The sequence below is a fragment of the Seriola aureovittata genome, chromosome 2 (genome assembly GCF_021018895.1).
Source record: "Seriola aureovittata isolate HTS-2021-v1 ecotype China chromosome 2, ASM2101889v1, whole genome shotgun sequence".
Taxonomy (NCBI): domain Eukaryota; kingdom Metazoa; phylum Chordata; class Actinopteri; order Carangiformes; family Carangidae; genus Seriola; species Seriola aureovittata.
Genome location: NC_079365.1, coordinates 426,923 through 454,617, shown reverse-complemented (window position 1 = coordinate 454,617; position 27,695 = coordinate 426,923). Strand labels below are relative to the sequence as shown.

The window sequence follows — 27,695 nt, the reverse complement described above, 5'->3', positions numbered from 1 at the left end:
TGTGTGTGTGTGTGTGTGTGTGTGTGTGTGTGTGTGTGTGTGTCTGTATGTGTGCAGACCACAGTCTTTAACTCTTCTATCATCAGTCATCCTTCTGAACGTCTTCCTGGCCATCGCTGTGGACAACTTGGCCGAAGCAGAGTCTCTCACTTTAGCTCAGAAAGAGAAAGCAGAGGAGAAAAAACGCAAGAAAGCTCTGAGGTTTGACTTCCTGGTTTTAAACTGACTTAGAACTGTGAAGCACTTTTCCACATTATATCACAAAGTCTGTGGAAACCTGAACATTACAGCCATGTGATAGTTGATCATGTCATTCTGACACCATTAGTGTTAATCACCTGGTCTATCAGCCTCAGCTCTGCTGGTACAGTCCACCAGGTGTTCAACCTGCTCCCACTCAGACACCAGGTCATCACTGATGTTATGAGAAGCTCTAGTTCACAGTGCTGCATGCATTTTTTCTTCTCCCTGTTTATTTCTGTATGGAGCTGACTTTATGCTACATAATAAGCAGCTCAGACAATGATCTACAACTGACTACACGTTCCAACAGCGAGTGTTCTGCTGCTGTGTCCACTGCTGTCAGGGCGCATGTTAGTAATTATCAGTGCATGTCCATTAGACATGTCCACGATCACTATATGTAATATGTAATTGTTTTAGTCAGAACAACAAGATGATTCAAGTTGGAAAATACATTTCTTTAAAGTCAACAACCTGTTAAATCACCCTTTGTTTATTTACAGGGCTAACATGCCCGACAAGGCATCTGAGGAGAAGGCAAACCTGGCAAAGAAGCTGGCTGAGCAGAGAGCAAAGGGCATTGAGGGCATCCCTACTACTGCCAAAGTGAGACATCCAACACCATTCATTTAGCATGTCAACACACATTATATAATTATAATAATAACTCTTTCTGACCTTCCACCGTTTTCTGCAGCTGAAAATTGATGAGTTTGAGTCTAATGTGAATGAGATCAAAGACCCGTTCCCTCCAGCAGACTTTCCTGGTAAATCAAACCTGCTCTATGGGCTGTTAATCATACTAAACTCAGAGGGATAGAGGCCTTTGCTAATCTTCTTTATCGTGGCTAGGTGATGATGAGGAGGAAGACCCTGAGATCCCAGAAAGCCCCAGACCTCGTCCAATGGCAGACCTGCAGCTGAAGGAGGAAGCAGTGCCAATGCCAGAGGCCAGCTCGTTTTTTATCTTTGGACCTCAGAACAAGTAAAATGCTGCTGAGAGCTAGTGCCAATGGAAATGTAGTTGAGTCAGTTTTATTTATATAGCTTAATCAGTCATAAAAGGTCTTAATAGTCTGTACAGGATCCAGTACCTCTGTCCTTTAACAGGCAGAGAATGACAGTAGGATGGTCTTAAAAATATAGAATTTTATCAACAGTCTGAAACAGCAGAAAATGATAAATTTAATATTTAAAATGTCAAATAATATTCAGTCTTTACAGAATACAAACATGTTATCATATGTCATGGTCTTAATATCCACCAAGTTTTTGTTGGTAATGAATTTAGCAGTGTGTGTTTGGTGGTAACAGTTCAAACACTGTCTCAGTGTGTGGTGGTTCATGTCAGTTTCTGATGGATAAGTGGAGTTTCTATCAGTGGGATAGAACCTGGAGTTCACCTGTTGTGGTCTGTGTTCATAAGGAGACACAGCTGATAGTGTGTGGACTTCAGGCTCTTTTTCTGTTCCTCATCTCATAAATTACATAGATTAGGTTGGAGAGAAAAGTCTTTCCAAGAAACCAAGAAAGATCAAGTGAAACTGAACCACATGTGTTGGTCTGACTTTAGAGTCAGAGTCCTTCCTCTGGAAATGAAAATGTACCCACTATGATCCAGTGGTTAATAAACTCTAGTATGTCTAGGAACACACAAACACACTTTATTCATTTTGCACATGCCAACAACCAACAATCTCCTTTGCGGCAAAACTGCTGTAAAACCGCTGTGTGTCGCAACATCTACAGCCACAAGAGTTGTGGCTTATACACAACTGCTGGGAGGTCAGTCTGCTCAACTTGATGTGCATCTGTGGGCTGTGGCTGTTCCACTGGAAAGTCCAAATCTGCAGCCATGAAGCCCCAGTTCTCAGTGACATTGCGTGTAGTGGTACCTTCTGAAGTCGACTGGCATGCCACCATGATCCAGGTGGAAAGTTACTGCTCCTAACTGGTCGGTGACCTGCAATGGTGAAGACCAAAAGGAGAGTAGTTTGTGGTTCCGATGTGGTGTGATCTGACACTGGTGGCTGGCTGCTCCTCTGTTGGGCTGATGCAGGTGCAGTAGTTAACTGTTGATCTAAAGGAAGCTGTAGCTCGCGGCCCATCATGAGGTGGGCCGGAGAGGTACCTGTGGTTGAGTGTGGTGTAGCACTGTGGTGTAACAGAGTATGAATCAACTCGGCTAAGAAGGGAAGGCCGTCAGCCAGATATGCTCTGATGCTGTTTCTCAGTGTCTGGTGAACGTCTCCATGCCTCTGTTGGCCTCTGGGTGCAAGGCAGTGCGAATATGAGCGATCCCCTTATCCTCCAGGAAGGATGGGAATTTAGCTGAGGTATGTATTTGTTTTGTGTTTTTGTCGTTGCATCGTTTCTGTATTTGCAGCTTGTTTCGCTTATTGGAAGTGTTTTGAGCTGTTGCAGCGCATTTGCCCTTGTCGGCCACGGTAGGTTAGTCTACTGCAGCAACCCGGTGCTGAAAGCTCCCAACTTCAGCTTGACATTGGCTCAGGCTGTTTGTGTAACACAGGGATCAGAGCTCCTCCAGTCTGGTGAGTCCAGTTGTGTATAAACATGTTCATGGAGACAAAGCCCTGGTGTTGAAGTATTTTGAGGCTGATGGAGTATTTCACAATACAGTTGGGGATATGTGATGATAGTGTGTATGTAGACAGGTGTATATTCACATACACGTTTTTCCCCACTTTTGTCTCTTGCAAATTGTTATGAGAGAACATCAGCCTCTTTGGTGTTGGAGGAAGGTGGTTATATCATTTGACACTACTTTTGTGAGAAGTTTGTAAAGTCACGATCTTGTCTACAAAATTTTATAGTGGAAGGTGAGAAGGTACTTGGTGGGTCATACGTACTTGCCGTCCTGATCTGTCACTGGGATGTAAGAACAGGGAACGTGTCCTCACTACATGAACATGGTCTCAGTTTAATGTGACCAGATTAGGTCCAATAATATCATATATGAAATCAAACATGTTTTGTTTTAAACCTTTCAGGTTCCGGAAGCTCTGCCATCGAATTATCAATGCAACTACTTTTACCAACATCATCCTCCTCTTCATCCTGCTGTCATCAATTTCTTTAGCTGCTGAGGATCCCATTGACCCCATGTCTTTCAGGAACCAGGTGACAAAGCGCATGTCTGCTTCACTGTAATGTAATGTTTTGTTAGTACATTTTTATTATTTATTTGAAACACAGGTTATGCGTGATGCACTTAACATTTTCATTATGTTACAAGCCTCTGATACCCACTAACAGAGTAATCGGGGAGAGAAAAAAAAAAAAAAAAAAACCACAACAACAACAAGCAAATACTTGTGTATTCTCTCATCCACCTACATGCCCCTGTATCCATATACATACACCAAACTGAGAAAATAGTATATAAGTATATATTTTTATCTGCACTCACACATACTCTCCCACAAACCTTCCCTTTGTGGCGAGGGTAGGGTGAATAATTACACTAACGGACGTCAAAATTTGTTTGAGAGAAATTTACACTGTTGCATGACAACGCCACCCTGGGAATTTCACCCAGAGAATTTTGGTTTTAAATACTAGACACAGGTTTGTTCTATTCACTTGGCAACAGATGTGGTTCAAGGTATAAAAATATATCTTTTATTACAATCAGTTAATAAATAAGTCAAAATCACTCACACAAGGGGAAGGGAAACTAGTCAGGAGCAGAGGTTTACCAGGTGGACAGGTGTTAGTGAACGGGGAGTTAAATCACCCACACACGCTTTGAAGTAACCAACACCAGGGAGCACAGCACATCAAACGAGGGGACACCACCACCAGTCACCAACACCACTGGCCTCCGACAACTGAACCAGGGATGAAATATAATTAGGGGAGTTGCAACTCAAACAAAAGAAATAAACAATGGGCAGGTTAAACCTAGAAAACAGATGTACAAAGAACTAAAAACCTTTTAAATATCCAAATGATAATTGCCCAATAGAAAGCAACGCAAAATACCTAATTCAAAGAAAATACACAATTCACAATCTCATTTAACACAAGAAAAACAAAGGAAATCAGGTTGACACTAATCAAAAGGAACCCAATGAAAATAAATAGAAATTAATAACCTATGTAATTAACCAATTTAATTTATACAACCCACACCTCACTCATACAATTAAATCATTAAGAGGGGAAACCAAGCTCCGTCCAAGCATGCATAGCAATGCCATGCAGAGATACTGTGGAAACCTGACTGCTTCAGGTAGACTGCAGCAAAAAGTCTTATTTTGGAAAGCCAATAGCTTTAAAAAAGGTCCGTCAAGAGATGCAAACAGTCAAAACGCCACCCAAGCAGCAGGTAAAGCAGCAGAGCAGCAGCAAAGCAGGAAACAAGCTGGAAATAGAGCCGAGACAAAGCAGCAGCAGTCCGATCTGTGGTTTCACCTTACCAAAACAGAACATACCTTCAGCAGAAGTAGATGCGCGCACACACTCTCATACAGGAGGGAAGATGAGAGGGACAGATCCGGACATCAGCATTTCCTATGAGCACACTAGGATTAGCCGTCTGAATGCAAACACCACACGCAGAGAGAGAGGACACTTACCTCAGACAAACGGGAGCACATAGGAGCGGCACACACACTGTGGTGAAAAGGAAGCCGGCCTCTTACCGGAAGTGATGCGGAAAGCGGAAGAGCAGGGGAGAGGGCCGTCTTAAATACGGGCCCCTGCTCACGGATAGGCTATCAGGCCATCAGGGTGCGTTCAAGGTATATTATGTGCAACGCATAGACTATGCTGCCACCCCCACACATTTCCATTCTTTTGATATCGACCACAAAATCCACATACATACAGTACATCCTCCAACTTATAACAAAATAAAATTAAAAAACTGGCTGCATAAATGTCCACCTATAACCTAGAATGCCTAATAATAAAAAAAAAACTAAATAAAAAGAGTCGAAACAGAACCAATGGAATGGAGCAGAACATAGGGGAGCTATTATGATAAATTACCCAAAATCTTACATAAAGGTTGCTACATAGTTTATCCAAGTTTTCCAACACCTTTCAAACTTGTCTTGTTCAAGTGTAACAATAAATGTAGGCTTCTCCATTATATATATAAATATCCTGAACCACATTGACCCAGTCCTCGAGTATCTGCTGTCATCCACTTCCTCGTGATTGCTTTCTTGCTTGCTAATAATAATAAAAAATATTGTACATATATTTTCTAATGCCTTCACTGTGACCGTTCTTAAACCTAAATACAAAGTCTCAAATATAAAACTTTCTCCATGGCCATTTTAATTTTCTCCCAATATTTTCAAAGGGCTGGAAAGTCCCAGATCAAATGAAAATGATTTGCTTTAGTCGCACCACAGGACCTCCAGCATGATGTGTCTCCTCCTAGACACTTCCTTTATATACGTTGTATCTTCCCCTTTTAATTCTTGAAACCCATTATACAACTTCAGTATTTTTCTGTGACCAGGGTCCGAATCATACCTCAATAAGAATATAGTGAATATGCCTGAATTAATTTTGTCCAAGTCCTCTTTTCTTATTGTTTTCTCCAAGTAGTGTCTAAGTTGCAATATCTAAAAAAGTCATGATTTATTAATCCAAACAGGTTTTTAAGGTCCTGGAAGCGTCTTTGTGTATGTCACTGAATTTTATAAGTACTCTGTCAGCCCATTGTTTAAATCTAGCGTCCCTCGAGAGATAGAAAGTCCTAAATCATATCCTATCCATCTCATAATCTGATACGGTCCTTTGGTCCTGTTATCATTGACCACCCTTATGCCAAATCTTACGAGATGTCTTCATCCACGGATTCCCCTCCTTTAAATGATTCATCAAACCACTATAATCGCCTATAATCCCTTGTAATGGAATTTTGCTTGATATCTGGCATTTCCACTTAGCTTTCTAAGATGGGTTGCATATGCTAACCAAGGTTTTTATCTGTACTGCCTGGTAATGATTTTGATATTAGGAAGGGAGAGGCCACCTTTATCCTTAACCAGTGTGAGAGTCTTAAACCTAATCCCTGGCCTTTTTTCATGCCAAATGAATCGTAACATCATTTTGGAGACTATTTGAATGTCAGAATTTTGGACTAGTGGTTATTTAGTATACAGCCTGATAATAATCTGTATTCTGTTAGAGTTGTAAGCAGTTCTAGTAAGGAAATAGATGGATGCCCCAAATATATCAAAGTATCGTCTGCAATCAGGGCTATTTTTGCTTCTCTTGAGACATCATAATTCCATGTATCTTCTTATTTTTTCTTATCCACTGACTCAAGGGTTCTATAATTGCAAATAGGAGTGGGCAAATGGGGCGGCCCTGTCGGCATCCCCTTTCTAATTCGAAAGTGTTTGATAATCCACCATTAATCTGTATTTTAGGTGTTGGTTTGTAATAAACTGTTTTTATCGTCCTAACAAAATGTTCATGGACCTGGAATCTGTACAATACCTTGTATAAATAAGACCAGTCAATGGAGTCAAACGCCTTCACTGCATCTAACACCAGCAAGACCGTTCTATATTATTTTTGCTGATGTGGTTAATCACATGCAACGTCCACCTAACCTGGGTTTGCCTCTGCCTAATAAATTCTGTCTGGTCCAATTGGGTAATATCTGGAAGAATTGTTCCTAATCATCTTGCTAGGATTGATCTGAAAAGTTTATTATCTTGATTCAGCACACTAACTGGCTGATAGTTGGAGCTATCTCATTTTGGTCTAACTTATCCTTCCCTTCTTTTGGTATTACAGCTGTGACCGCTTCCCGCTATGATGGGGGGGTTTTGTCCTTTCTGTAGAACCTAGTTAAGTGTTTTCAGTAGCAGTGGTGATAGAGAATCGTTATAGGTCTTATAGGCCCCTAAGTACATTTGAATTCAGTTTCCATGCAAAAGTGTTTTTCTTGTTTTTTTTTATATACAAATTTAGATAAATAGGACTGTGATCAGACAAATCCATCACTCCAATTTTACAGGATTTCACAAAACCAATATCTTTGTTGTACATAAAGAAATATTCGATCCTTGAATAAGATCTGTGAGATGTTGAGTAAAAGGTGTAGTCTCTTACTGTAGGGTTGAGCCCTCTCCATACCTCACAAATACCCATCTCCCTTAGCATCGCTCAAATTTTGTTGCCCACTCCATTATGTTGGGTCTGAGTTAATTCTGAAATATCGCATTTTGGGTCCAGTCTTAAATTAAAGTCACCTCCGAAAATCCCCATTCCCTGACCTTTAGTGATCATTAGATCAAAATTTGTCTATAAAATCCCCATGCCTCCTCTGGAAGTGCATATACATTTAAAAGAGAGATTTCTGTACCTTCTCATCTTCCCTTAACCATATTGTATGTTCCCTCCTTGTCTCTGATTTCTAAAATCTATTCAAAATTTACCCTGGCCGATATCAATGTTGCCACCCCCCTTATACATCCTGAATTATAAAATGTTGAAAAAACCTGATCAAAACCCTGTCTTGTAAGTTTAATATTTCCCCTCTGCCATTCAATCTTGAGGTCGTTTGTGTGAGGCAATTCCAGTTTCTCCTTAACGCTAGGCCCGCCAGCATTCTAGCACCCCCTTAAGCCGCCACAACGGTCTCGTCATGTTTATTTACATTGTTTAGGTTTACAAGCAGCTCTTGAAGTGGAAAAAATAACTGTTAGTACTTCTCCTTCTTCATACAATGTCGTATTGGGGGTCAGGGGTGAGGGTGTGTGTGTGTGTGTGTGTGTGTGTGTGGGGGGGGGGGGGTAGATTAAGTTAGAGAATGATTGACTAAAAGTGACCACGGCACAATCTGACACACCACTGCACACACCTGCATCTGGAGATGGTGTTTCGCTCTCATTTCAAGAGCTGCTGTCGCTGTTCGCTCTGAGGGTTATTGGATTGTTATTTTTTATTATTGTTTATTATGTACAGCCAGATGTGCCAGCCGACAGTGACTTTCCTCATCACTAAACCATCAGACTCCCCCTTGCTAAGGTCCTGAGAAAGTGACTCTTGCTCTCTCTCCAGATCTGCATATAAAAGTGTAGGTCTAATGTTGAATGAAAACAATAAGTGAAAAAAATAGATGTGTGAATACTGCAAAATTGAAACATTACTATGGCCACAGCTGGCCACAGCAGTCTATATGTTTTGGCGTCAGAGGAACAAATGCTCAGAAATATTTTGTTTTTTATTTTAATACCTTCTAGGCTTCAGAAAACATCAAAAACACTGTCTTCAAGGTTTTTAGTGTTAAGCAGATTGTCCACAAAAGCTATCATCGATGTGGAATTGTCCTCCCGTCCTTCCTCTATGCTGTGTAGTCTTATATTTTCCCGTCTTGATCTCCCCTGATCTGGTAGCCTAGCCTCTAACTTCACCTGTAGCATTAGCAATTCCCTCTTGGCCTCCTCAAACCCTTACTGTCTATCCTCTGTCTGAAATTCATGTTTCAGCCTCCTCTATTCTGCTGTTGTTTTTCTTTATGTCCCTTTTGAATTTCTCACAGAATGTCTCCATTTTCACGCTGAAAGTCTCTCTGTTCCTGTAATAACATCTGTAGGTTAGCAAAGTCTGTAGCCAGCTATAGGTCCCCCCGTATCCAAGTGGCTATCGTCGTCTTCAGCAGTCCCTTCTTTTACGTTAAATGTTTTTTTGTCTTTCTTTGGGCATCGTTTTAACGCCTCTTTGATATCACATAATAATAACTATTATCCCACGTCAAAAGACGATGTTATACTTAGGGAGCCCTGAAATTACATTGCCCTGAAATTACATTGCTTTCCTCATAGCCGCCCAGTGTTTTACTTTGTAATGTAATGTTGAATTAAAATCACATTATTATTTTGTATCAGATTATTGTTAATATTATAAATGATGTGACATTTCCAGGTGTTGGCCTATGCTGATATCGTCTTCACGTCAGTGTTCACAGCTGAAATTGTGCTCAAGGTAAGAATACACACCAGAGGAAATAATGTTGATAGAGGTGGATGACAAAGTAAAGAAGGAACCTGAAATGGTGTGGAGAAAGACTGCGAATCTATCCATTTTTCCATCCATCTATCAATGAAAGTTTTTTATTTAAATATGTTTGTTTGTTTTTTCTATTTAGTTAGAATGCAAACTTGTGAAAGGAAAAAACGAAAAAACGAACTAAAACCTAGGCTTTATCCCATTTCACCCCCTGCCATTAACATTTAGCCCTACCCCTCCGTTTTCCGTGTTCACGTTTAGGCGTAGGGTGTCCCAATTCTTGTTGAGATAGAGGGGTAGGGTGAAGTGTAAGGACTAACTGGCCCTTCAAACGAATATTTTTCAGGGGCACACTTCAAACGGAGTGTTATGAGATATTTTGCGAATCACCAGTAAGATGTTCTGCAGAACTGACCTAAGTGACCAAAGAAACTCACTAATGTAATTTTCTCCGTTAATAAAGATTTCAAAATTATGACAACCATCTTCTTTTCAATGAATTTGGTCCTCTTCTTCATAAAAGCCACAAAAAAAATTGCTAGTAGTATGCGGATGTCTCAGTAGCTATTGTTAACGTTACTTCTTTATTACCGATTTGTGCATGACAATCTCGCATTTTGGCATATTTCAATGCTGCACTCCAGCGAGTTTGCTGAACTTTACCGCTCCCATATCAATGCAGACTGTCAGGGCTGGTAATATACCAGTGTTTTTTTTCTTTTTTGATCAATTGATGCATGAAATTGAAGTTGTGAAAGAATTGCATTTGTGCACGATTTTCACATTTTGGCAGCATGTTGAATCTCCGGCAAAAACATGTCGCATCTGCTTATGTAAAAGCCATCAGAGACTACTGATGATGTATTGCATTCTAAAGGGGTTTCCCATTTCGAAGGTAGGGAGGATTTCAACCACTACCCCTTGTAACTCAGTTCCAAGGGGCAAGGGGTAGGGGAAGGGTAGGGGTAAAGAAATGGAATTGGGCCCTAGTCTATGTCTGGATCGCCTATGGTCAAATCCTGATTTTATAACTGTGATATCGTCTGACAAAATCAGCAAACACATAATGAAAGACAACCACTGAGCTGAGGCATTATTTGCCTCCAGGGACTCATGTTTGTCCAAGATTTTTAATTAGGCGTAAGCTTCCTAGTAGTCATAGTCATCATTTATCAGTTATCATCCATAGTCTCAAATTTGTAAATATCTGAAAAAGACTTGCAGATGAGGCAAAGTTCCTGTTAATATATAGGTCACCTACATTACCCATACCTCTCTGTTTGCAAGTGGGAAAAGCATTATCATTTAGAATAGGTACAAAGGAATGATTTTCACACAGACCTGTCACCTATCAGAAACATTGTTTTTTCTCCCTGTCTTTTATTTTGGAAAATCCAAATAATGAACAAAACAAATAATCAACAGCAGCACATTTTGAAAATATACAGAAGTAAAAACATTTGTGTCTTGATAGCAAAATAATAATAATATAAAATACAAATAAGAATAAAATAGAATATGGCAGGGGTATATTCAATGTTCATGGACTCTGGAAAAACAGCTCATTTTCTCATTTTTGATTTAAAAAAATTGACTCATGTGGCACCTGATAATAACAAGATCAGAATCTCATAATTTACGAGATCTTTTCTCATAATTACGAGATCTTTTCTCATAATTATGAGATCTTTTCTTGGGATGATCTTGTGGAGTCTATTTTTTTTTTTTTTTGGAATGCGCTTCTATAATATCACCAATCTGCTGCTATGTTTCTTTTTTTTGTTATTTTGAAGCATTTAAATTGTTCATATTATATTATTTATCTTTTTCAAATTTTGATGCTGTCATTTTACAGTTTTTCTTTCTTTGTATTGTCACGTTGCTGCTGTAATACTGCAAATTTCCCCACTGTGGGACTGATAAAGGAATATTTTTTCTTCTCCCTGGTACTGAGAACAGATTTCAGTTTTAGTTTTATTAGTAGTCGTTTACAGATATTTTACATTTTATTGTGGTCATGATAATAAATTGGTTTAATACAAATGTAGTGAACAGACAAAAGACTTTCTTTCCTCTTTAGTCACATTTTGATCGTTTTAATTTTAGTTAAATTTAAGCAGCAAATGTTGCACTTCATGACACTAACATTTGATTTTGCTGTTTGTTTGTTTGTTTATAAGATAATCAGATATTATTTGTTATAAGATAGACAGTATGTTGTACCCACAGCAGGGACTTCAGTGCAGTGAATTTTCAGTTGTGGTTTTCATTTCATGTGATAACCAGTCTTGTTTTTCAGATGACGACATACGGAGCGATTCTTCACAAAGGCTCTTTCTGCAGGAACTCCTTCAACATCCTGGACCTGCTGGTGGTCAGTGTGTCTCTGCTCTCAATGGGCATGGAGTAAGTGGAGTCACTCGTCATTGACTCACCTCCTCTAACAGCTCTGTTCTTTATCAGTAAATGAGTGTGTCTGTGTCATATCAGGTCCAGTGCCATCTCAGTGGTGAAGATTCTCAGGGTGCTAAGGGTGCTGCGGCCCCTGAGGGCCATCAACAGAGCCAAGGGACTGAAGGTATGAGACATGTATGAATAGATCTCCACTTTAACAGATGGCCTCACACTTAGACGGTTCACCATCTCGCTGTAATGTCTCTGTGTTTGCAGCATGTGGTCCAGTGTGTTTTTGTAGCTGTGAAGACCATTGGAAACATTGTTCTGGTCACCATGCTGCTGGACTTCATGTTTGCCTGCATCGGAGTCCAACTTTTCAAAGTGAGCAGAGAAGGAAAAAAAGTACATTAACACTGTATTTTAAAATGTAAGTGACCTATGACCTTTTCATGACAACATCACTTTTCTTCCCAGGGGAAGTTCTATGCCTGCACAGATCCAGACCAGATGACTGAGGAAACCTGCAGGTAAGGACTTTGTTGTTCAGTAATGCTGTGTAACTCTTTTTCACATTAAACCCCTGTCTGGTTCTGGTGTTGATCTAAACTGTTGTGAAACTCTGCTTCTGCAATTTCTGTACAAAATATTTTAAGTCAAAAGTATCACATCAGTATCAGATATTAGGTTGTTCTCTGTCTGATTCACACCACACTACACTGCTGACCACTCCACCTTGGGGCAAGGTCCAGCCCTGGTATTTATGTGGATTTGGCATGATCTCACCTGTCTGTTTGCTTTAGAGGCTGGTACATAAAGTACCAGGAGGGGGCACTTCATGAGATGGAGGTCCATGAGAGGAAGTGGATCAACTCAGAACTGAACTTTGACAACATACTGAATGGCATGCTGACTCTGTTCACCATTTCCACCTTTGAAGGCTGGCCCAGGTGAGTCCAAGTCAGACCAGATCCCGATTAACTCACATACCTACCTGTCATGGTCTGCCATGAAAGGACTATTTCAGTGGACAGTTTTTTTTTGTTTTGTTTTTTTTTTTACAGTTTTGGACTTTTCGTTACTTTATTGTTTTGAAATTACTTCCCTTGAATATTTCATGGTTATTTTACTGCCTGTCTTTGTCCTGTTTCCCTGCCCCGCCCTAATGTGTTTCACCTGTGATGGATTACCCTTGCCTCCCTTGTGTGTATTTAGTTTCTATGCTCCTGTTGTCTTTGTCAGTTCATCGGTTTTGCTTCAATTTGAATTTGTGAAATTCTTTTGTCTCTTGCTCCCATCTTCTTAGTGTGTCTGGATTATCTTGTGTTACATAGTTTTTTGGATTGGTTGCAAGTGACTGTTTGTTAGTCAAACACCTTTTTTTCCTTTGTTTGACATATTGTACATCTTACTGTGTGTGTGTGTGTGTGTGTGTGTGTGTGTGTGTGTGTGTGTGTGTGTGTGTGTGTTACCTAGGATTCTATATAAAGCCATAGATTCAAACCTAGAGGACAAAGGCCCAGTGTACAACAACCGGGTGGCCATCTCGATATTCTTCATCATCTACCTCATCCTCATCGCCTTCTTCATGATGAACATATTTGTGGGCTTCGTCATTGTCACCTTCCAGGAGCAAGGAGAGCAGGAGTATAAGAACTGTGAGCTGGACAAGAACCAGGTACACACAGACACACAAACAATAGGTGTGTATATGTCTTTACATTGTCTGAGCTCTGTAACCCCACCCCTCCCCCTTATTTTCTACCTGTCCAGCGTCAATGTGTTCAGTATGCTCTGAAGGCCCGACCACTGAGATGTTACATTCCTAAGAACCCCTACCAGTATCAGGTGTGGTACATCGTCACCTCCTGTTATTTTGAGTACCTGATGTTCCTGCTCATAATGCTCAACACCATGTGTTTGGGGATGCAGGTATGAACACAACATAACACATCAACACACCCTCAGAGAGTAGAGAGGAAGGTTTCAGCTGTTCATTTTCTTTTTAATCTCTGACTAAAAATACTTGTATCATATGATGATTTATATTTAATGTCATGTTGTCTGTTTAGTGATTTTAACAGAATGAGATTTTGTGTAGAAAACTGAAGAAACAAACAAACCTGTTGCAGTTTATCATTTAACACACTAGGGTGTATAGTTTGTGTGACATAGTTAGTCTAATGAAGAACAGCAGCTAAATGAAAATACTGTAAAATAATTCATGTGGGTTAACTTAAAAATGTAGGTTTAGCTTCAACACAGAAAGTTCAGTTAAACAAGTTGTGTTAGAAATCATAATTTGTTCTTTGAACTTGATACTCTGAGTTAAAGCCCTCTTACACTGTCAAATAAACTACACCACACTATTTCAACTCAGAATTTCAAGTTATGTTCATACAAACTGTCATTTAAAGTTAAGTTTACTCATGTGTTTAAGGCAGCAAATGAACTAAAGTTTTCATATGAAGTATACCAGTGTTGTTGTTCTCATCTTGACTAATCAAATCTTTCTTTAAATTTCACACTGAACTGGAATGTAAGAAATCACAGTATTAATTCTATAACTAGGTAATCCCCTCTCTCAGTGACTCGCTAACTTTTACACGTTCAGTAGTTTATACTGGGAGAACTCTCTAAATCCTACATCTGGAGGATTTAGATATTTTCAGCCCTGACTTACAATGGTGACATCCGTCTCTCAGATCTGTCTCTGTGTGTGTGTGTGTGTGTGTGTGTGTGTGTGTGTGTGTGTGTGTGTGTGTGTGTGTGTGTGCGTTCGCGTGTGCGTGTGTGTGCATATGTGATCGTCACTGCTGCTAGATACCACTAGACCACCAGCATCTCAAACCAAAATAAACGCTTCATTTCATTCTCAACAAGGTGTCAAGTTGTTATGAAGCTCAGTGAAATAGTCCACTAAACACAACAAGAAGCTTAACTGAATAAAGTTACCCTGTGTACAAAAGCCAACAAAAAATAATCTAACTACAACCATTAGCCCGTGCTAGCATTGCTGTGATACACTCCACAACAATGCCAGCAATTAGCCAGGTAGCGATATAATGAACCTCTCAGTAAACCCCGACCAGTATTGGCCCCACGTCGTACTGGGACAGGATTTGGTCTTGGACTGATCCACTGGGACACTGGGAGCTGCTAAAGACTTTTAAAACTTTATGTAGTGTTATGTTTTGACAGCCCACCAGCCAACCTGGATTTGAGCTGGTAGTCCTCATGTTCAGTCCACCTGTACTCTGGTCTCATTTCTTTCTTTGTTTGAGGCCTTTTTTAGAGGAAAATGTGGTTTCTTCCTCAGTGGAGGAAATTTTGAAAGTCACTCTCACCTGAACGCTGCTTACTGCACTGAGCCGTCTCACCTATGTGTTTATAAATGTAGGGAAGACCAACGCTTTAACAGGCGGGACTCACATGCACTAACACATACATGCATGCGCTGCCAGACTGGCTACCAAATTAAAGAGCAGGCTAACTCAGAGTGCAACACAGACAGAGGAGGCCATTACTCCACTATCACTTTCTTAAGAAAATAGTTGTTTGCTGCTATATTATTGTTCAAATCTAGCACAACCTTTAAGAAACTTTCATAAAGATTATCCTGGCAAAACCTTTTCTTCACTTAATCTTCAGTCACAGGAGAGAAAACTAGATCAGACTTTAATTTTTTTTTTTTTTGTAGTGTTGAGTTGAAAACAATGCTGGACATTTCTCATGAAATGAACAGTCTTGTTATGCACCTGTATAGTTACAACAGGAGAAATGAACTGTCCAGTCAGATCTGAGTTTACATGTTGAACTAAATACTCCCAGGCTCTGAGAAGAGTCTACGACATGGATGCTGAATGTGTGAACAGGGTTTAACAGACTGACAGTCTTGTTGTCCTGGTCTGGACTCTTCTTCTCCAGCTGGCTCTCCTCTTGTAACTATCCTCATTACAAGCTTAGAGCTAACAAACAGCTAACATCACTGTCTCACTTTATGAAGCTTTCTGTGCCTTTTTAACCCACAGCACTGTAACCAGTCAGACCACGTCACTCACCTGTCTGACATGCTGAACGTGATCTTCACTGTGCTCTTCACTGTGGAGATGATCCTTAAACTCATGGCCTTCAAAGCCAAGGTTAGTCAACACTCAACACATCACTGTTTGTGATCAGTGGACCACCACAGTGGTCACAGACTGTTCGATCTCATTTTTGATTGGGTGCCAAGCTTCCAGAAGGCAGGTCTTACATTATATGAGAGTGTGTGCTTTCTGAGTGAATTAGCTGTTCACCCATCACACACACAGCTGCTACTGGTATTCTGCCACACACGCTAGTGCTACCAGTAGCACTAGCATTATCTGAAGTTCCTAACTGTAGGCTACGCAGTAATACTTCCACATGCTAATAGATGTTTTTATTACCCGTCTGAACCCGGTGGAGCAGATCATGCCCATGGTCTCTCTGCACCCACATACAGCAGGACCACCTTGTGGTAGAAAAGAGAACAGCATGTTGGTTTTGATGAGGTTGGTGCCGAGTTGGAGGATACTGCACCACCTCCCACTTCAGGGGACGTATTAGTAATTAATAAATAATTAATATAATTAGTGTATTTAGTCTAATATAAGTGCTGTGACTTCTTGATTCAATGCATCTCTGATCTCTACTTCAGAGGGATACAACAGGACAAAGACTGATATTAAATAAAAAGATTTATTAACTAATACGAGAGATGTGATGTCTGAAAATGACAAAGACGAAAAGAGGATTAATCAATAACTGATAAAAGGAACCGTGTAAGTTGGACAATGGTGGGAAATGATTTGTCTATTTACTGTTGAGCTGTATTACTAATGATAATGAGATGTCTACAAGTGAAATTTGATGATTAAATGTTATTTCATCTCCACATCGACCCAGTCATGAACAGGATATAAAGAGTTCACTGACTGTAAATTGAACTGCAGCTGCAGGTTTTCATGGTCAGAACCTGTAGTGTAGTTGATGTTGGAAGGCAGAACTTCTCCGATGGACTGGGTGACTGGCTCCATCAGTTCTCTCTGTTGATGGTTGGGCAGATCATGTCGTCTGTGGGATGAAATACAACTCTAAACAACAGTAACCAGAAACACACACACACACACACACAAATGCACACGCACACCTACAGTTGTGCTGTTTTCTCAGGGTTATTTTGGAGACCCCTGGAACGTGTTTGACTTCGTCATCGTCATTGGAAGTGTTGTGGACGTGATGTTGAGCGAGATTGATGTGAGTACACACACACTCACAAATAATCTTTCATATTCTTTTCACATATTCAAACACTTATTAAACACACACAGGTTTATTGTCCTCTGGTTTTACTTACATTAATTTACTGGTTGCTTCACTTAATCTTACAATTAGCCTTACATATTTTTGTATATATTGATAACTTTTTATTAAGTTGTTCAACAGGATTTCGGTTTTGTGAAGACATACATGTCAGAGTAAAACACAAAAGTGAAAACAGTGAAACAGCTGATGTTAACACACATGATGAACAGAGTGAACAGCTTAGGTGATAAATGATGTTGTATCGAAACTCTTTCTGTTTGCAGAGTAGATCTGTGTAGTTGATTTTAATCAGCAGGACAGACATTGACTGGTGACCTTGTCATTAATCATTTTTATTGTATTTTTGTTTAAATTCAACTTCCTTTAACTTCACTCCACATCATCAATTAGAAAAATACAGGAACACTTTACAGTATATCTGTGATGTGTCCTGATTTTTTTTGACCCCTGTCTTCTCACCTGTTAGTCCTGTTACATAAAACAGGACATAAATATAAACTTTTGATATATTCTGCTCAGTAGACTGTAGATTTGTATAGGTCAGTGGATGGTTTTGCTGTTTGAGTCTTTTGACTTTGAGTTTTATACAGAGCTTATAACAAGAGAGTATATCACACAAAAAAACTACATAATAACTGTTAGAGCTTCGTTTGAACTGAACACAGATTGTTAAATCCGACAGGTTTACTGACAGTGATGATGCTTTTACTCTCTTCTTGGTTGCACTTTTTTAAAGAAACACTAATAAAACATAACAAGCCCTAGTTTGTATCAAATTAGACAATAAGACATAAAAAGTCATAAGACATAACAAGCCGTAGCATTTACAAAATTAAACACCAATGGGACTTACTTAGTATTAAATTAGACACAAAAAGTTGTAAAAGGACATAACAAGCCGTAGTTTGTATCAAATTACACAAAACTATAAATAATATGTTCTTTATTGGACAGTAAACAAACATAGTTATACCCTTTTTAGAGGCTACACCTAAATTATGCTGCAATTACAAGCCGCCTATAATTACATATTAGATCTAAATAAACAAACCTTAGACATTATTACACCAAATTATACTCTAATTAATTACTATACTATTAGACACCATTTATTTTTCTGTAGTCTAATGAGAAATAAAATATAATATCATATCAGATCCAAAATATGCTACAGTTAAACGCTATTCTACAAATTATGCTGTCAAACTTCAAAGTGAATACTTCCATCATGGACCTATGATAGCTTCATTAGACAACTGTAATTAGGTGAATGCAATGCCATATTATATCAGCATATATTTGGCCATTATCATTTCACTTTATTACCAATCATTTGTTGGTCATTAGAAGAAAACTTTGCTGTTCTAAAGTCAAAGCTTATCGGGTCACATGTGCGTGGTCCTTTGCCCGTCCGTTGTAGTCTGGATTACAATTAACTCTGGTTTGAGGTATAAAGCCAGGGTAGAGGTGGTCACCTCTAGACTGCAGCCTGGGCCTGAACAGGCAGCAGGAGCTGGAGCCCTGTAGTCGGGTCCAGTGGTTTTTGTCTTTGTATGACATTAGTCTCCTTAGCATAAATGTCCTGTTTGTTTATGGCAATTTTTGTACCACTGCACTTTCACCTGCCCGTTGAATAAAAGCGCAGCAGGTGAAATGTGTCTATGCGTCCTTCAGGCTGTACTTATTGTGGTTGGAGTATGTGATGGTGACAGCTCAACATTGCTGTCAGAGATGATCTATGTTGATGACAATGATGAGAGCCTTTTGTTATTTTTGATCAAGTCTAAACATGTTGACCTAACAGATACAATTGATGCTTTAGTCTTTTTGCATTTTCCTCAAGAAACAAAAACAATCTGGGAAAATCCTGATTCATCTTTTTGGTCATGTGGAGTCACAGTTGTGTACAGTACCCTGCATTTTAATCAGCTGCATATTCAACCTTGATAAGTTCTTTATGTAATATTTATCAAGTGCAACTGAGTCATAAAGAATTCAGGTGTATTTCCGGGGGACAACACAAAGACACTGTGAAGGCTCACAGAGGTATCCATGTGGTACATAAGAGTCTATCTTCAGTTTTATGAATGCTGACATTACATTTTCGTCTCTGCTGCTGCACCTTCACAGCTCTCTCTCTTTCTGATATCACTTCTCCTTGTTTCCTTCCACAGGCAGCACTGGCCTCCTCTGGAGGACTTTACTGTCTCCATGGCTGCGCTGTAACTATTCACTTGCTACAGTTTGCACGACATTCACATGTTGCATGAAATTTGTGTGAACAATTGTTGTGTTTCTAATGTGTAGCACAGTATATAGTCACATACAGTAACTAAAAGACTACATGAAGAAGCTGCTTTGACAAATGAGGGGTTTGTAGTAAACACTTTAAAGTCTTAGGACCTATCAGGAAACAGGCCAAGGAAAAATCTGTCACCTCAGACTGAAGATACTCATGTCTTGCAACTGCAGGAAAAGTTATACTCCCCCTGGTGGTATATTTGAGTAGTGTAGGCTGTAGATTTTGTACTTCCTGTCAGAGTCACAGAAGAAGAAGTTAGACAGGAAGTGATGTTTTTTGTTGGCAGCACATGGTCAGCCAAATTGTGTTCATGAAGCCAGGGCTTCACTCAAAAAGTCAAAATAATCTCAGCACTCCTAAGCACTTTTCCTTGAACTTGATGGAAAACGTCATGCGGTCAAGGAAAGATGTGAAGGACAATTCATAATGTTTTTGTGTTTTTGTTTTTTTTTTAACTAACTTACTTAGTGAACTCCTTTCCTAACCATAAAAACAGAGCAAACAAGGTTGAAATGTTGAAATAAGATGACATGAAAGGAATTCACAATAAGAAAAAACTGAGTCGGTAAAATAATAATTAAATAGAAATAAGCTATTACAATTTACAATATTTGTGTGTTTTAAGTTCATATGATGTGGCTATTTGAATGAATATGTATTTTTGCAAAGTATTTAAACCGACTTGCAGATATGGGCAGCATGGTCTATAACAGATAATTACAGTTAGTACTTACCCTTAAAAAATCATGTAAGTGATATATTATACTTATACTATACCTTATACTTACCTAAAATAGCAAAGAAAAAAAAAGAATTCTTTCTTTTTTTTTACTTATCTGATTTGAACTACTTTGTACCTTTTCATTTACCTGCTCAGTGCTTGTTGAGGGAGAACACAACTGCTCACATCTGATATTTACTGTGATCTTCCCTCCTTTAGAAACTATAAGCTTAGAGTGTTTGTGATTCTGTGTCTTGTACGAAAGGAAACACCATGATGAACAACACAGGATGAAAACTGCACTGTTGATAACAGCTGCGTCCTGTTTCTTGTTGGTTTGACCGATTTGTTGAGAAAATACTAATAAAGCTTTATCTGATGTTGAGTGACTAGTCATGATAAGAGTCAGTGTTAGGCCCAGACACCTGGACACAGTCCAGCTCTAGTGTGTTTCCTTTAGCAGTGTAACCCTCTACACTTGACTTGATCTGGCACTGATCTGCATGTTGAATATCCTTCTGCTTCCCTTATGAAATATCAAATGTGGTTGTGTTGACACTAACACTGCCATATGAGTAAGTGTAAACCACAGGTGTGTTTGTGTCTGCAGGCAGTGGATCCCATGCAGGCGATTGCGGTGAGCTGCTTCATTTCTTCCTCACTCATTTAAGTGGAGCGTCTCAGCTGCTCTGTGCATGTGTAACATGTGTTTGTCTCTCTTTGTGAAGTCCTCTGAGAACATGAGTGTGTCCATCACCTTCTTCAGACTGTTCCGTGTAATGCGTCTGGTCAAATTGTTGAATCGCTCTGAGGGGATACGCAATCTTCTGTGGACCTTCATCAAGTCGCTGCAGGTCAGAGTCGTTGCCATCATCATCATCATCATCATCATATAGGTGTTACTGTATGACGGACAGAATCATTGTTTTACAGGCTCTGCCCTATGTGGCCCTGCTCATCCTCATGCTGTTCTTTATCTACGCTGTGGTTGGAATGCAGGTACACCCACACACACACACAGACAGAAATAGCTATTTCTCATTTCAAAAGGTTTTAACAGTCCAGCTAATTATGAGGATGTGTAATATGTAGATGAATCCCTTCTTTTTTCTTTTTTTTGCCAGCAGTGCAGTTGAGCTTCAACTTTTCCAAAAGCAGCAATCCCACCAAAATGTATTCATAAATTGTAGTCTAGTTTAAGATGTGTTGGTATCTATGTGAATCAAACATCAAAGCCATCGGTAAGAGTAGAGAGAGGTCTACACAATGTTACCACGATGACACGGGTCACATTATCTCTACATGTGTGACAGTGATGTGGTGTAGCAGGGTGTGCTGCTGTTCTCTGTCAGCTAACATAATTTCTTTCCCAGTTTCAAAACTTGTCAGGCTGTGAACCCTTTCCTGTTTGTCTAAATGTTGCTGTTGGGTCTGAGCTCTGCCTCACGAGCAGGACACCATAGATGTTGGACCTTCGGTTGTCATTCAATTTATTGGCTATCATAAATTTAGAAAATATTAAAATTAAGATATTAATATCAAACTACAAAATTCCTGGATAAATTTTGAATGTGCCTGCTGTTTGGTGCGTGTAATTCACTCCTCACATTTCAATCTGTACAAAGGACGTTACTTTCAGTTTGTCACGGCCAGGCTTAGACGCAGGACGCAGATGCAGGGTTTCAGAGTCTTTATTTGGGAAATCAGGTTCTTAACTCCAAGACAGAGAAATAAAAGCAGGCTATGAAATATTTACTCTGACGCACTTCTTAAAGAAGAAGCGTGGTTGAAAAATTACCAAAATAATAATCACTCCAATCAGAGGAAACAAAAAGTTGTGAAAGCATTAACTATGGAAACAAAACTAAGATCTAAAACTTACAACAAAAAATCACTCTCTTGGAGGAATCCGACAAAATCTGTGAAAACAACTATGGTCAGAACTGTGATAAGGCTGGGATGAACGCACCTAGACGTGAACCAAGACAAACACACTGGCACAAGACAAAGGGAGACGCAGACTATTTGAACACATGGGGGTAATGGGGAACAGGTGGACACAATCGGAATCTGGGAAGACAATCAGACCGGTGACACGTGAGGAAGGGCAAGTGACCTGAAACGAGAGGAGAGTTACTTTTCAAAATAAAACAGGAAATGACAAGACAAAACACGGAGACAGGACAAAAACCCAACTTGACCTCACCGCGGTGTGACAGTGTCATTCATGTCGTAGAGACTTCCTCACACTGACCTCAGTCACTGCAGGTGTCCTTCAGAAAGCCCTTTGAAGCTGTCACAACTGGCCAAAATAACCTCACACTGATGGTTTCAAACATAAATCTGCCCCTACAACCATAGCAAGACATGTATGCACACATGTACATGCCCTAACAGAAGTTGATCTGCAATAAAGCTAAACCACTATATCCCCATATAGACGATAGCTTCTAAGATCAAACTTTTATGACCTACCTTACCTCTTACCTTTATGAGAACTGTTATTTAGTTAGTTAGTTAGTTAGTTAGTTAGTTAGTTAGTTAGTTAGTTGAGACTCTTATTTTGAAGGTGAATATCAAAAAAGTAAGATGGTGTTTGTGTGTGTCTGTCAATATGCGTGTGTGTATTGTTGTGTGTGCCAGTAGAGCTGCCTACCATAGAGCCTCCGCAATAGCTTGTGTTATCAGGTTGAGACACATACAGTTAATATCATATGATGGTGATGGAGTTTGTGTGTCTTTCAATGTATGTGTGTGCGTGGTGTTGGGAACTGTGTAAGCTTAACCTTCAAACAGCCCTTTGAAGTTGTCAGGTCCGGCCAAAATGACCTCACAATAATGATTTTTAACCAAAATTGTCCTCACAATTATAAAAAGACACAAACCAAGACCACAAATCAATAGGCACACACAAGTACACGCAAATACATGCAAATACACCGTGTTAATTTTTCTGACAGTTAGTCTCACACCTGAGTTAAAAGACTAAGAATTACTGAGTTTAATTAGCCAATCAGAGTCAGCTATGCCTATTTCTACCCAGTAACACCTGCTCCTGAATTTGTATTGCAGTCAATGGGAGAGGGGGAGGGTACTCCCTTCACTTCCTCAAAAACTGTAAAAGATGTCAGAATGAGACCAAAATAGGGTGATGCCGGACAAAAAAAAAATCTCTACATTTTTGTTATGAAAATTGTCAATCAAAAATTATCTGAAAAAAGGATGAAACTAACTGTGATAATTCAAAAAGTGTACAACATATCAAAACGTTTGATACAAGTTTAATAGCTGAATGTCTTGTGAACATTTTAAAGTTCGAATGAAGTCTGTAGCTGAAAGTATGCTGAAGTAGTTGAAGTTCAAAGAGGCTGAACTTTTTAAGTATTTGAACATTCTCTTCATTCATTTGAATGGCAAAAAAATAGCAGAAAAAGTGTAATATTTTGAAAATTATGAATAGTAGAAAAAAGTTGTGTACATCCGATTAATCTACAGAACAAGCTGAACATTTTGATAATTGAATGGTTTCTGTACAAAAAAGCATGAAGGAGTAGTGAGAGACCGTGGAAAGGAAAAAATAAGAATAATAATAGTAAACTAGAAAATTCCAGGGAAATTTTGAGTGCCACGGGGGCTACTGCCGGGATGAGCACATGATTTATTTCCAGTGTTCAAAAGTCACCCTGATCATATTCTGGTTTTGAGAAATGTCTTGATATAAAAGACTCTGATATAAAACAATGTCACATCCCTCCATCATGTATTATGTGGGAAATATCTCATATTCTGTGTTGTTTTTTTTAATAAAACAAGAGGCAACATGTCTTCAAACTGGCATTTAAACGGTTAAAATCCTGAAAACTAATAAACATTTGGTAGGTTTGAGCAGAACTGAAGTGGTTTAAGAGATTTATGCAAAAAAAAAAGCAGAAAAAAATATTGATATATGATGATTTTATAGCATTTTCTTTGTGTGTCCTTTTTTGGACGCGAGGAACCCCAGAGGGTACAAAATGTGTTACCAGTGTATAATAGACCTGTAACAGTAACTGACATTAGATTTTAAAAATATGTCAAAAAAGACACTTTCTTGCAGAAATCCATACCTTCAGCTGTATCACAGCCAAAATGATCAGCAAATCAAAAAAGAAAAGTGAAGAAAATGTCCAAAAAAGGACAGAGGGACCCCTGAGGGTTAATAAATCCCATGAACCGCTATTTAAATTACCACTATTATGTTTTTTTCTGTGCTAAATTTAACATTACTGGGGAGGAGAGCAACGCGACTAGAAGTGACAGCGAGAGAGGGCTAGTAGCTTCTCCTCTCCTCTGTCTCAGCGGAGACCGTCACAACTTCATTCACTCTTTTAACAAAACAAAACAAAAAGCTATGAAGGAAGCAGTAAATGGACTTACATATTTAAGACCTAACTAAATGTAATTTAAGACCTAACATGCGGCTAATGTAAAGCTAGCGGAGCTTGGAGAGTTGGTTATCTGGTTGCTAGGCGCACGCACGCACGCACACAGGTCAGGAGCTGCCGTTACCATGGTAATGTGAAAATCTGCCCAGAATTTGGCTTCTACATGGCTTCAAACAATTGCAAATTATGAGAAAACCGTTACTTCTTTTCAAAAACCGAAAACACCGTGAGAGATACTGAAGCCAGAAGTTTCTCAAAGTTTATTCAGATATTCCTTAAAATGAGTGCGTAAGCTCAGTGCGAAGACAGAGAGAGATTCTTTTGAAAAAAAAAGACGATTACATTAGGTGTCAATGAGAGTGAGACAGGTATTGCTGCCGGACTCGGCACCCCTGTTTAAATTTTGTGCAGACCCTGCCTGTCAAAGTTACATTTTATGAATCCCAACAACTATGTCTACATTTTCAGAAAGAATTATTTGTCTCCTTTTTAAAGTTTGGCCGTGAGCTCGAGATAAAAATAAAAATAACGGTTATTTTTTACTGCTTCATGCACTCTAGCCAACTGACGCTTTCACTCTAACTTTGAAGAAAAAGTGATTTGCACTCCTCCTTTGAGTGCTCACAGTTTGAAAAGTTGTTGTGTTTTGGAGAGGCACTCCTCTCAGCTATTCTAGCTGTAGAGGAGTGCCTCGGAGCTGAGCACCCGTGGCACTAAATATAAAGATTTGAAGAACAGCTAAGGCATTCACACTAATAATAAGGATTTGAATAACAATAGTGTGAATGCTACAGCATATGTATGTGTGTGTGTGTGTGTGTGTGTGTGTGTGTGTATGGGGGTGTGTCTGTGGGGACACAGACAAAGCCAAGATGGCCGATTCAAAATGGGTGCTGTGACCATATGACCTGAACAAAGAAAACTACACAAGATGGCAATAAACAAAGAAACTACTGAAAATGGCTGCGGAGACCACCTGGTGTGTGGGGGAGGGAAAGTGTTAGTTTCTTTGTTAGCCTAGCTCATGTAAACTAGAGGTACCAGGTTAGAGGGAGGTGGCTAGCTTCATGCAGGTTCTAGAACTGAGACGTACTACAGGTATGTGTGTGAACATACAAGTACTCGATTAACTGTGACTGACCACAACCAACAGTGAGGAACTGTGGGTAAGTGAGTTCCTTTTTCTGTGGAACAAAGAAATATGGGGTCTCCACAAACCTGAATGTACTAGAGTCCCACCAGTTGCCTAGCAACAAACAGTGGGAATTCTGATTGAATGATTTTTAGAGAAAAAAGTGATTGAAATTAGTTGTACATGTAAATTAAGATTTGATTTCATATGGCATTTTATTTGTGAGAGACAGGATAGTAGACTGTGTACCATTGCAATGTAGGATCAAGGCTGGGATCAGAAACAGCCAGTGTAAAGCAGGTACATGACATGAGACCTATCTTAAATGCCTTCTCTTCTCTCTCTGTAGATATTTGGTAAGAATGCTCTGGTTGATGGAACATACATCACCAGGAACAACAACTTCCAGACATTCCCACAGGCTGTGCTGCTGTTATTCAGGTGGGTCACCTGACTCTCTGTCAGGACTGCACTCCTCACACTGTGTGTGTGTGTGTGTGTGTGTGTGTGTGTGTGTGTGTGTGTGTGTGTGTGTGTGATTTGGCCTATTCATGCAGTGTGTATGTGATGGGTCTGGTTAATTCCTGTGTTGTATGTGAGCAATCAGCAAGTGTAACACAGACCTGCAGCTGTTTGTGCAGTGTCTTGTTGGTATTTTTGTTATTTCTGTGCATCAGTGAGTGATGGCTTCTGATTTGTCAACGTGTGGAACTGAGTATATGACTGGTAGAGACTCAAAGTTAATTGTGTTTGAAGTGCAAGAACCTTACTTGGCAGAAAATGTGTCATTTCATCTTATTTAAAAAAAAATATTTGGTCAGAGCAGGAGAAAGAAAAATTAAAGAAAAATATATATTATCTATACCAAACTCACAAGAGGGATTTGACCCAAACTAAAGTAAAGAACATCAGAGGACGTTGGAGAACATTGGAGAACAATACAGAACATTACAGAATGTTGGAGAATATTAGAGAATATTAAAGAACATTAGAGAATGTTATAGGAAGTTACTGAACGTTAGAGAAAGTTGGGGAACATTAGAGAACATTATAGAAGCAGCTGAACCAGCCTTAGATATTAAGTAAAACCACTCACCTTTGGGTGAGAACTCAGACATACAGTCTCTTTTTAAATGTTTGAGAAAGTAACCATAGAAAGTAGCCTCCAGTTTAAAAGGTTAACTCACAACAGTCTCTAGTGGACAGCAGAGCTGGGATCACACAGTCCTGTTCCACAAACTAAAGAAGGAAGTTTGTGTACTCAGACAACAACCTGGAGAATCTGGATTTGTGGAACTGGAAGAAGCAGCAGACCAGTGACACCAGTAAAACCTCAATTTACTGGAGCAGTTCGGGGTTAAACATGAAACAGAAATCTGTTTACATGTAAAGTCAGACCCAACATGTGCAGCCAAGCTAGCTGTGCATGAGGCTGCTCACAGTGATGTAATGATGTGCTTTGGTGTCTACTACTACTGTTGTGAACAGGAGAAATGTTGATGATGAGCACCAGGTGCATTGTGGGTGAATTCAGAACGCAGACATCTCTGCTGTGGGATGATGTGGAGTGGGTCTGGTATGAGGGATGTCAAGAGGCCCACACTCAGGGACTGAAAGCTCTGGACTGGCCATTTGTTCTTACTGTGGATATGTGACATGGCAGTCTGAGCTGTTCTCCTCCAGCCTGTCACGGTCTGCTGCTTCTTCCAGTTCTACAGATCCAGGGTGGTCACAACATAACAAGCTCTTTCAAGCTGTGAGGTTTATTCTGACCTCAGTCCATTAGCTCTCCTGGCTCTGCTCCAATGTTCAAGAGTTCAGATGGAGCTCGAGGGTCCGAGGGCTGATTCAAACGACAACAGCAAAAACGCACTTTCAATAATTTGCACAGATATGTCTCCATTAAAGTCAGATAAATTATTACTATGCATTATTAATTATGTTCATTTTTTAATCAGACATTTTTCTTTTAGGACAAAAACGTGTTAAACATGAGAAATAAACATTTTATGAGAAAACATTTTTTAAATATTCACAAATTAAAACACAGACTACAATTATAAATAAGAAACATAAGAACAACAGAAAAAAAACAGACTGGTTCAAACAAAAATCACTATATTC

General features: G+C 39.4%; 1 protein-coding gene and 1 long non-coding RNA gene across 3 annotated transcripts in view; one reads left to right on the top strand and one right to left on the bottom strand.

The window, feature by feature from the left end:
• The window catches only part of LOC130187049 (dihydropyridine-sensitive L-type skeletal muscle calcium channel subunit alpha-1-like), a 93,086-nt gene that overhangs the window by 39,506 nt on the left and 25,885 nt on the right, over positions 1–27,695 (top strand). Inside the window, exons 15-34 of the mRNA XM_056404485.1 lie at positions 87–201; positions 747–849; positions 941–1,010; positions 1,096–1,228; positions 3,255–3,384; positions 9,166–9,225; positions 11,549–11,655; positions 11,740–11,827; positions 11,920–12,027; positions 12,121–12,173; positions 12,447–12,593; positions 13,120–13,321; positions 13,417–13,575; positions 15,675–15,785; positions 16,840–16,923; positions 19,167–19,214; positions 20,626–20,652; positions 20,744–20,869; positions 20,949–21,014; positions 25,921–26,012. Of these exons, the coding sequence (XP_056260460.1) occupies positions 87–201; positions 747–849; positions 941–1,010; positions 1,096–1,228; positions 3,255–3,384; positions 9,166–9,225; positions 11,549–11,655; positions 11,740–11,827; positions 11,920–12,027; positions 12,121–12,173; positions 12,447–12,593; positions 13,120–13,321; positions 13,417–13,575; positions 15,675–15,785; positions 16,840–16,923; positions 19,167–19,214; positions 20,626–20,652; positions 20,744–20,869; positions 20,949–21,014; positions 25,921–26,012 (2,029 nt within the window). The remainder of the gene's footprint in view (positions 1–86; positions 202–746; positions 850–940; positions 1,011–1,095; positions 1,229–3,254; positions 3,385–9,165; positions 9,226–11,548; positions 11,656–11,739; positions 11,828–11,919; positions 12,028–12,120; positions 12,174–12,446; positions 12,594–13,119; positions 13,322–13,416; positions 13,576–15,674; positions 15,786–16,839; positions 16,924–19,166; positions 19,215–20,625; positions 20,653–20,743; positions 20,870–20,948; positions 21,015–25,920; positions 26,013–27,695) is intronic.
• LOC130187061 (uncharacterized) lies at positions 3,275–4,898 on the bottom strand. 2 transcript variants are annotated; one of them, XR_008830394.1, is made up of 4 exons: positions 4,845–4,898; positions 4,701–4,779; positions 3,925–4,094; positions 3,275–3,408 (listed from the first exon to the last, which is right to left on the bottom strand). It is a non-coding gene; the product is annotated as an uncharacterized LOC130187061 (long non-coding RNA). The 2 variants fall into 2 exon arrangements; XR_008830393.1 differs by lacking the exon at positions 3,275–3,408 and having other exon boundaries at positions 3,450–4,094.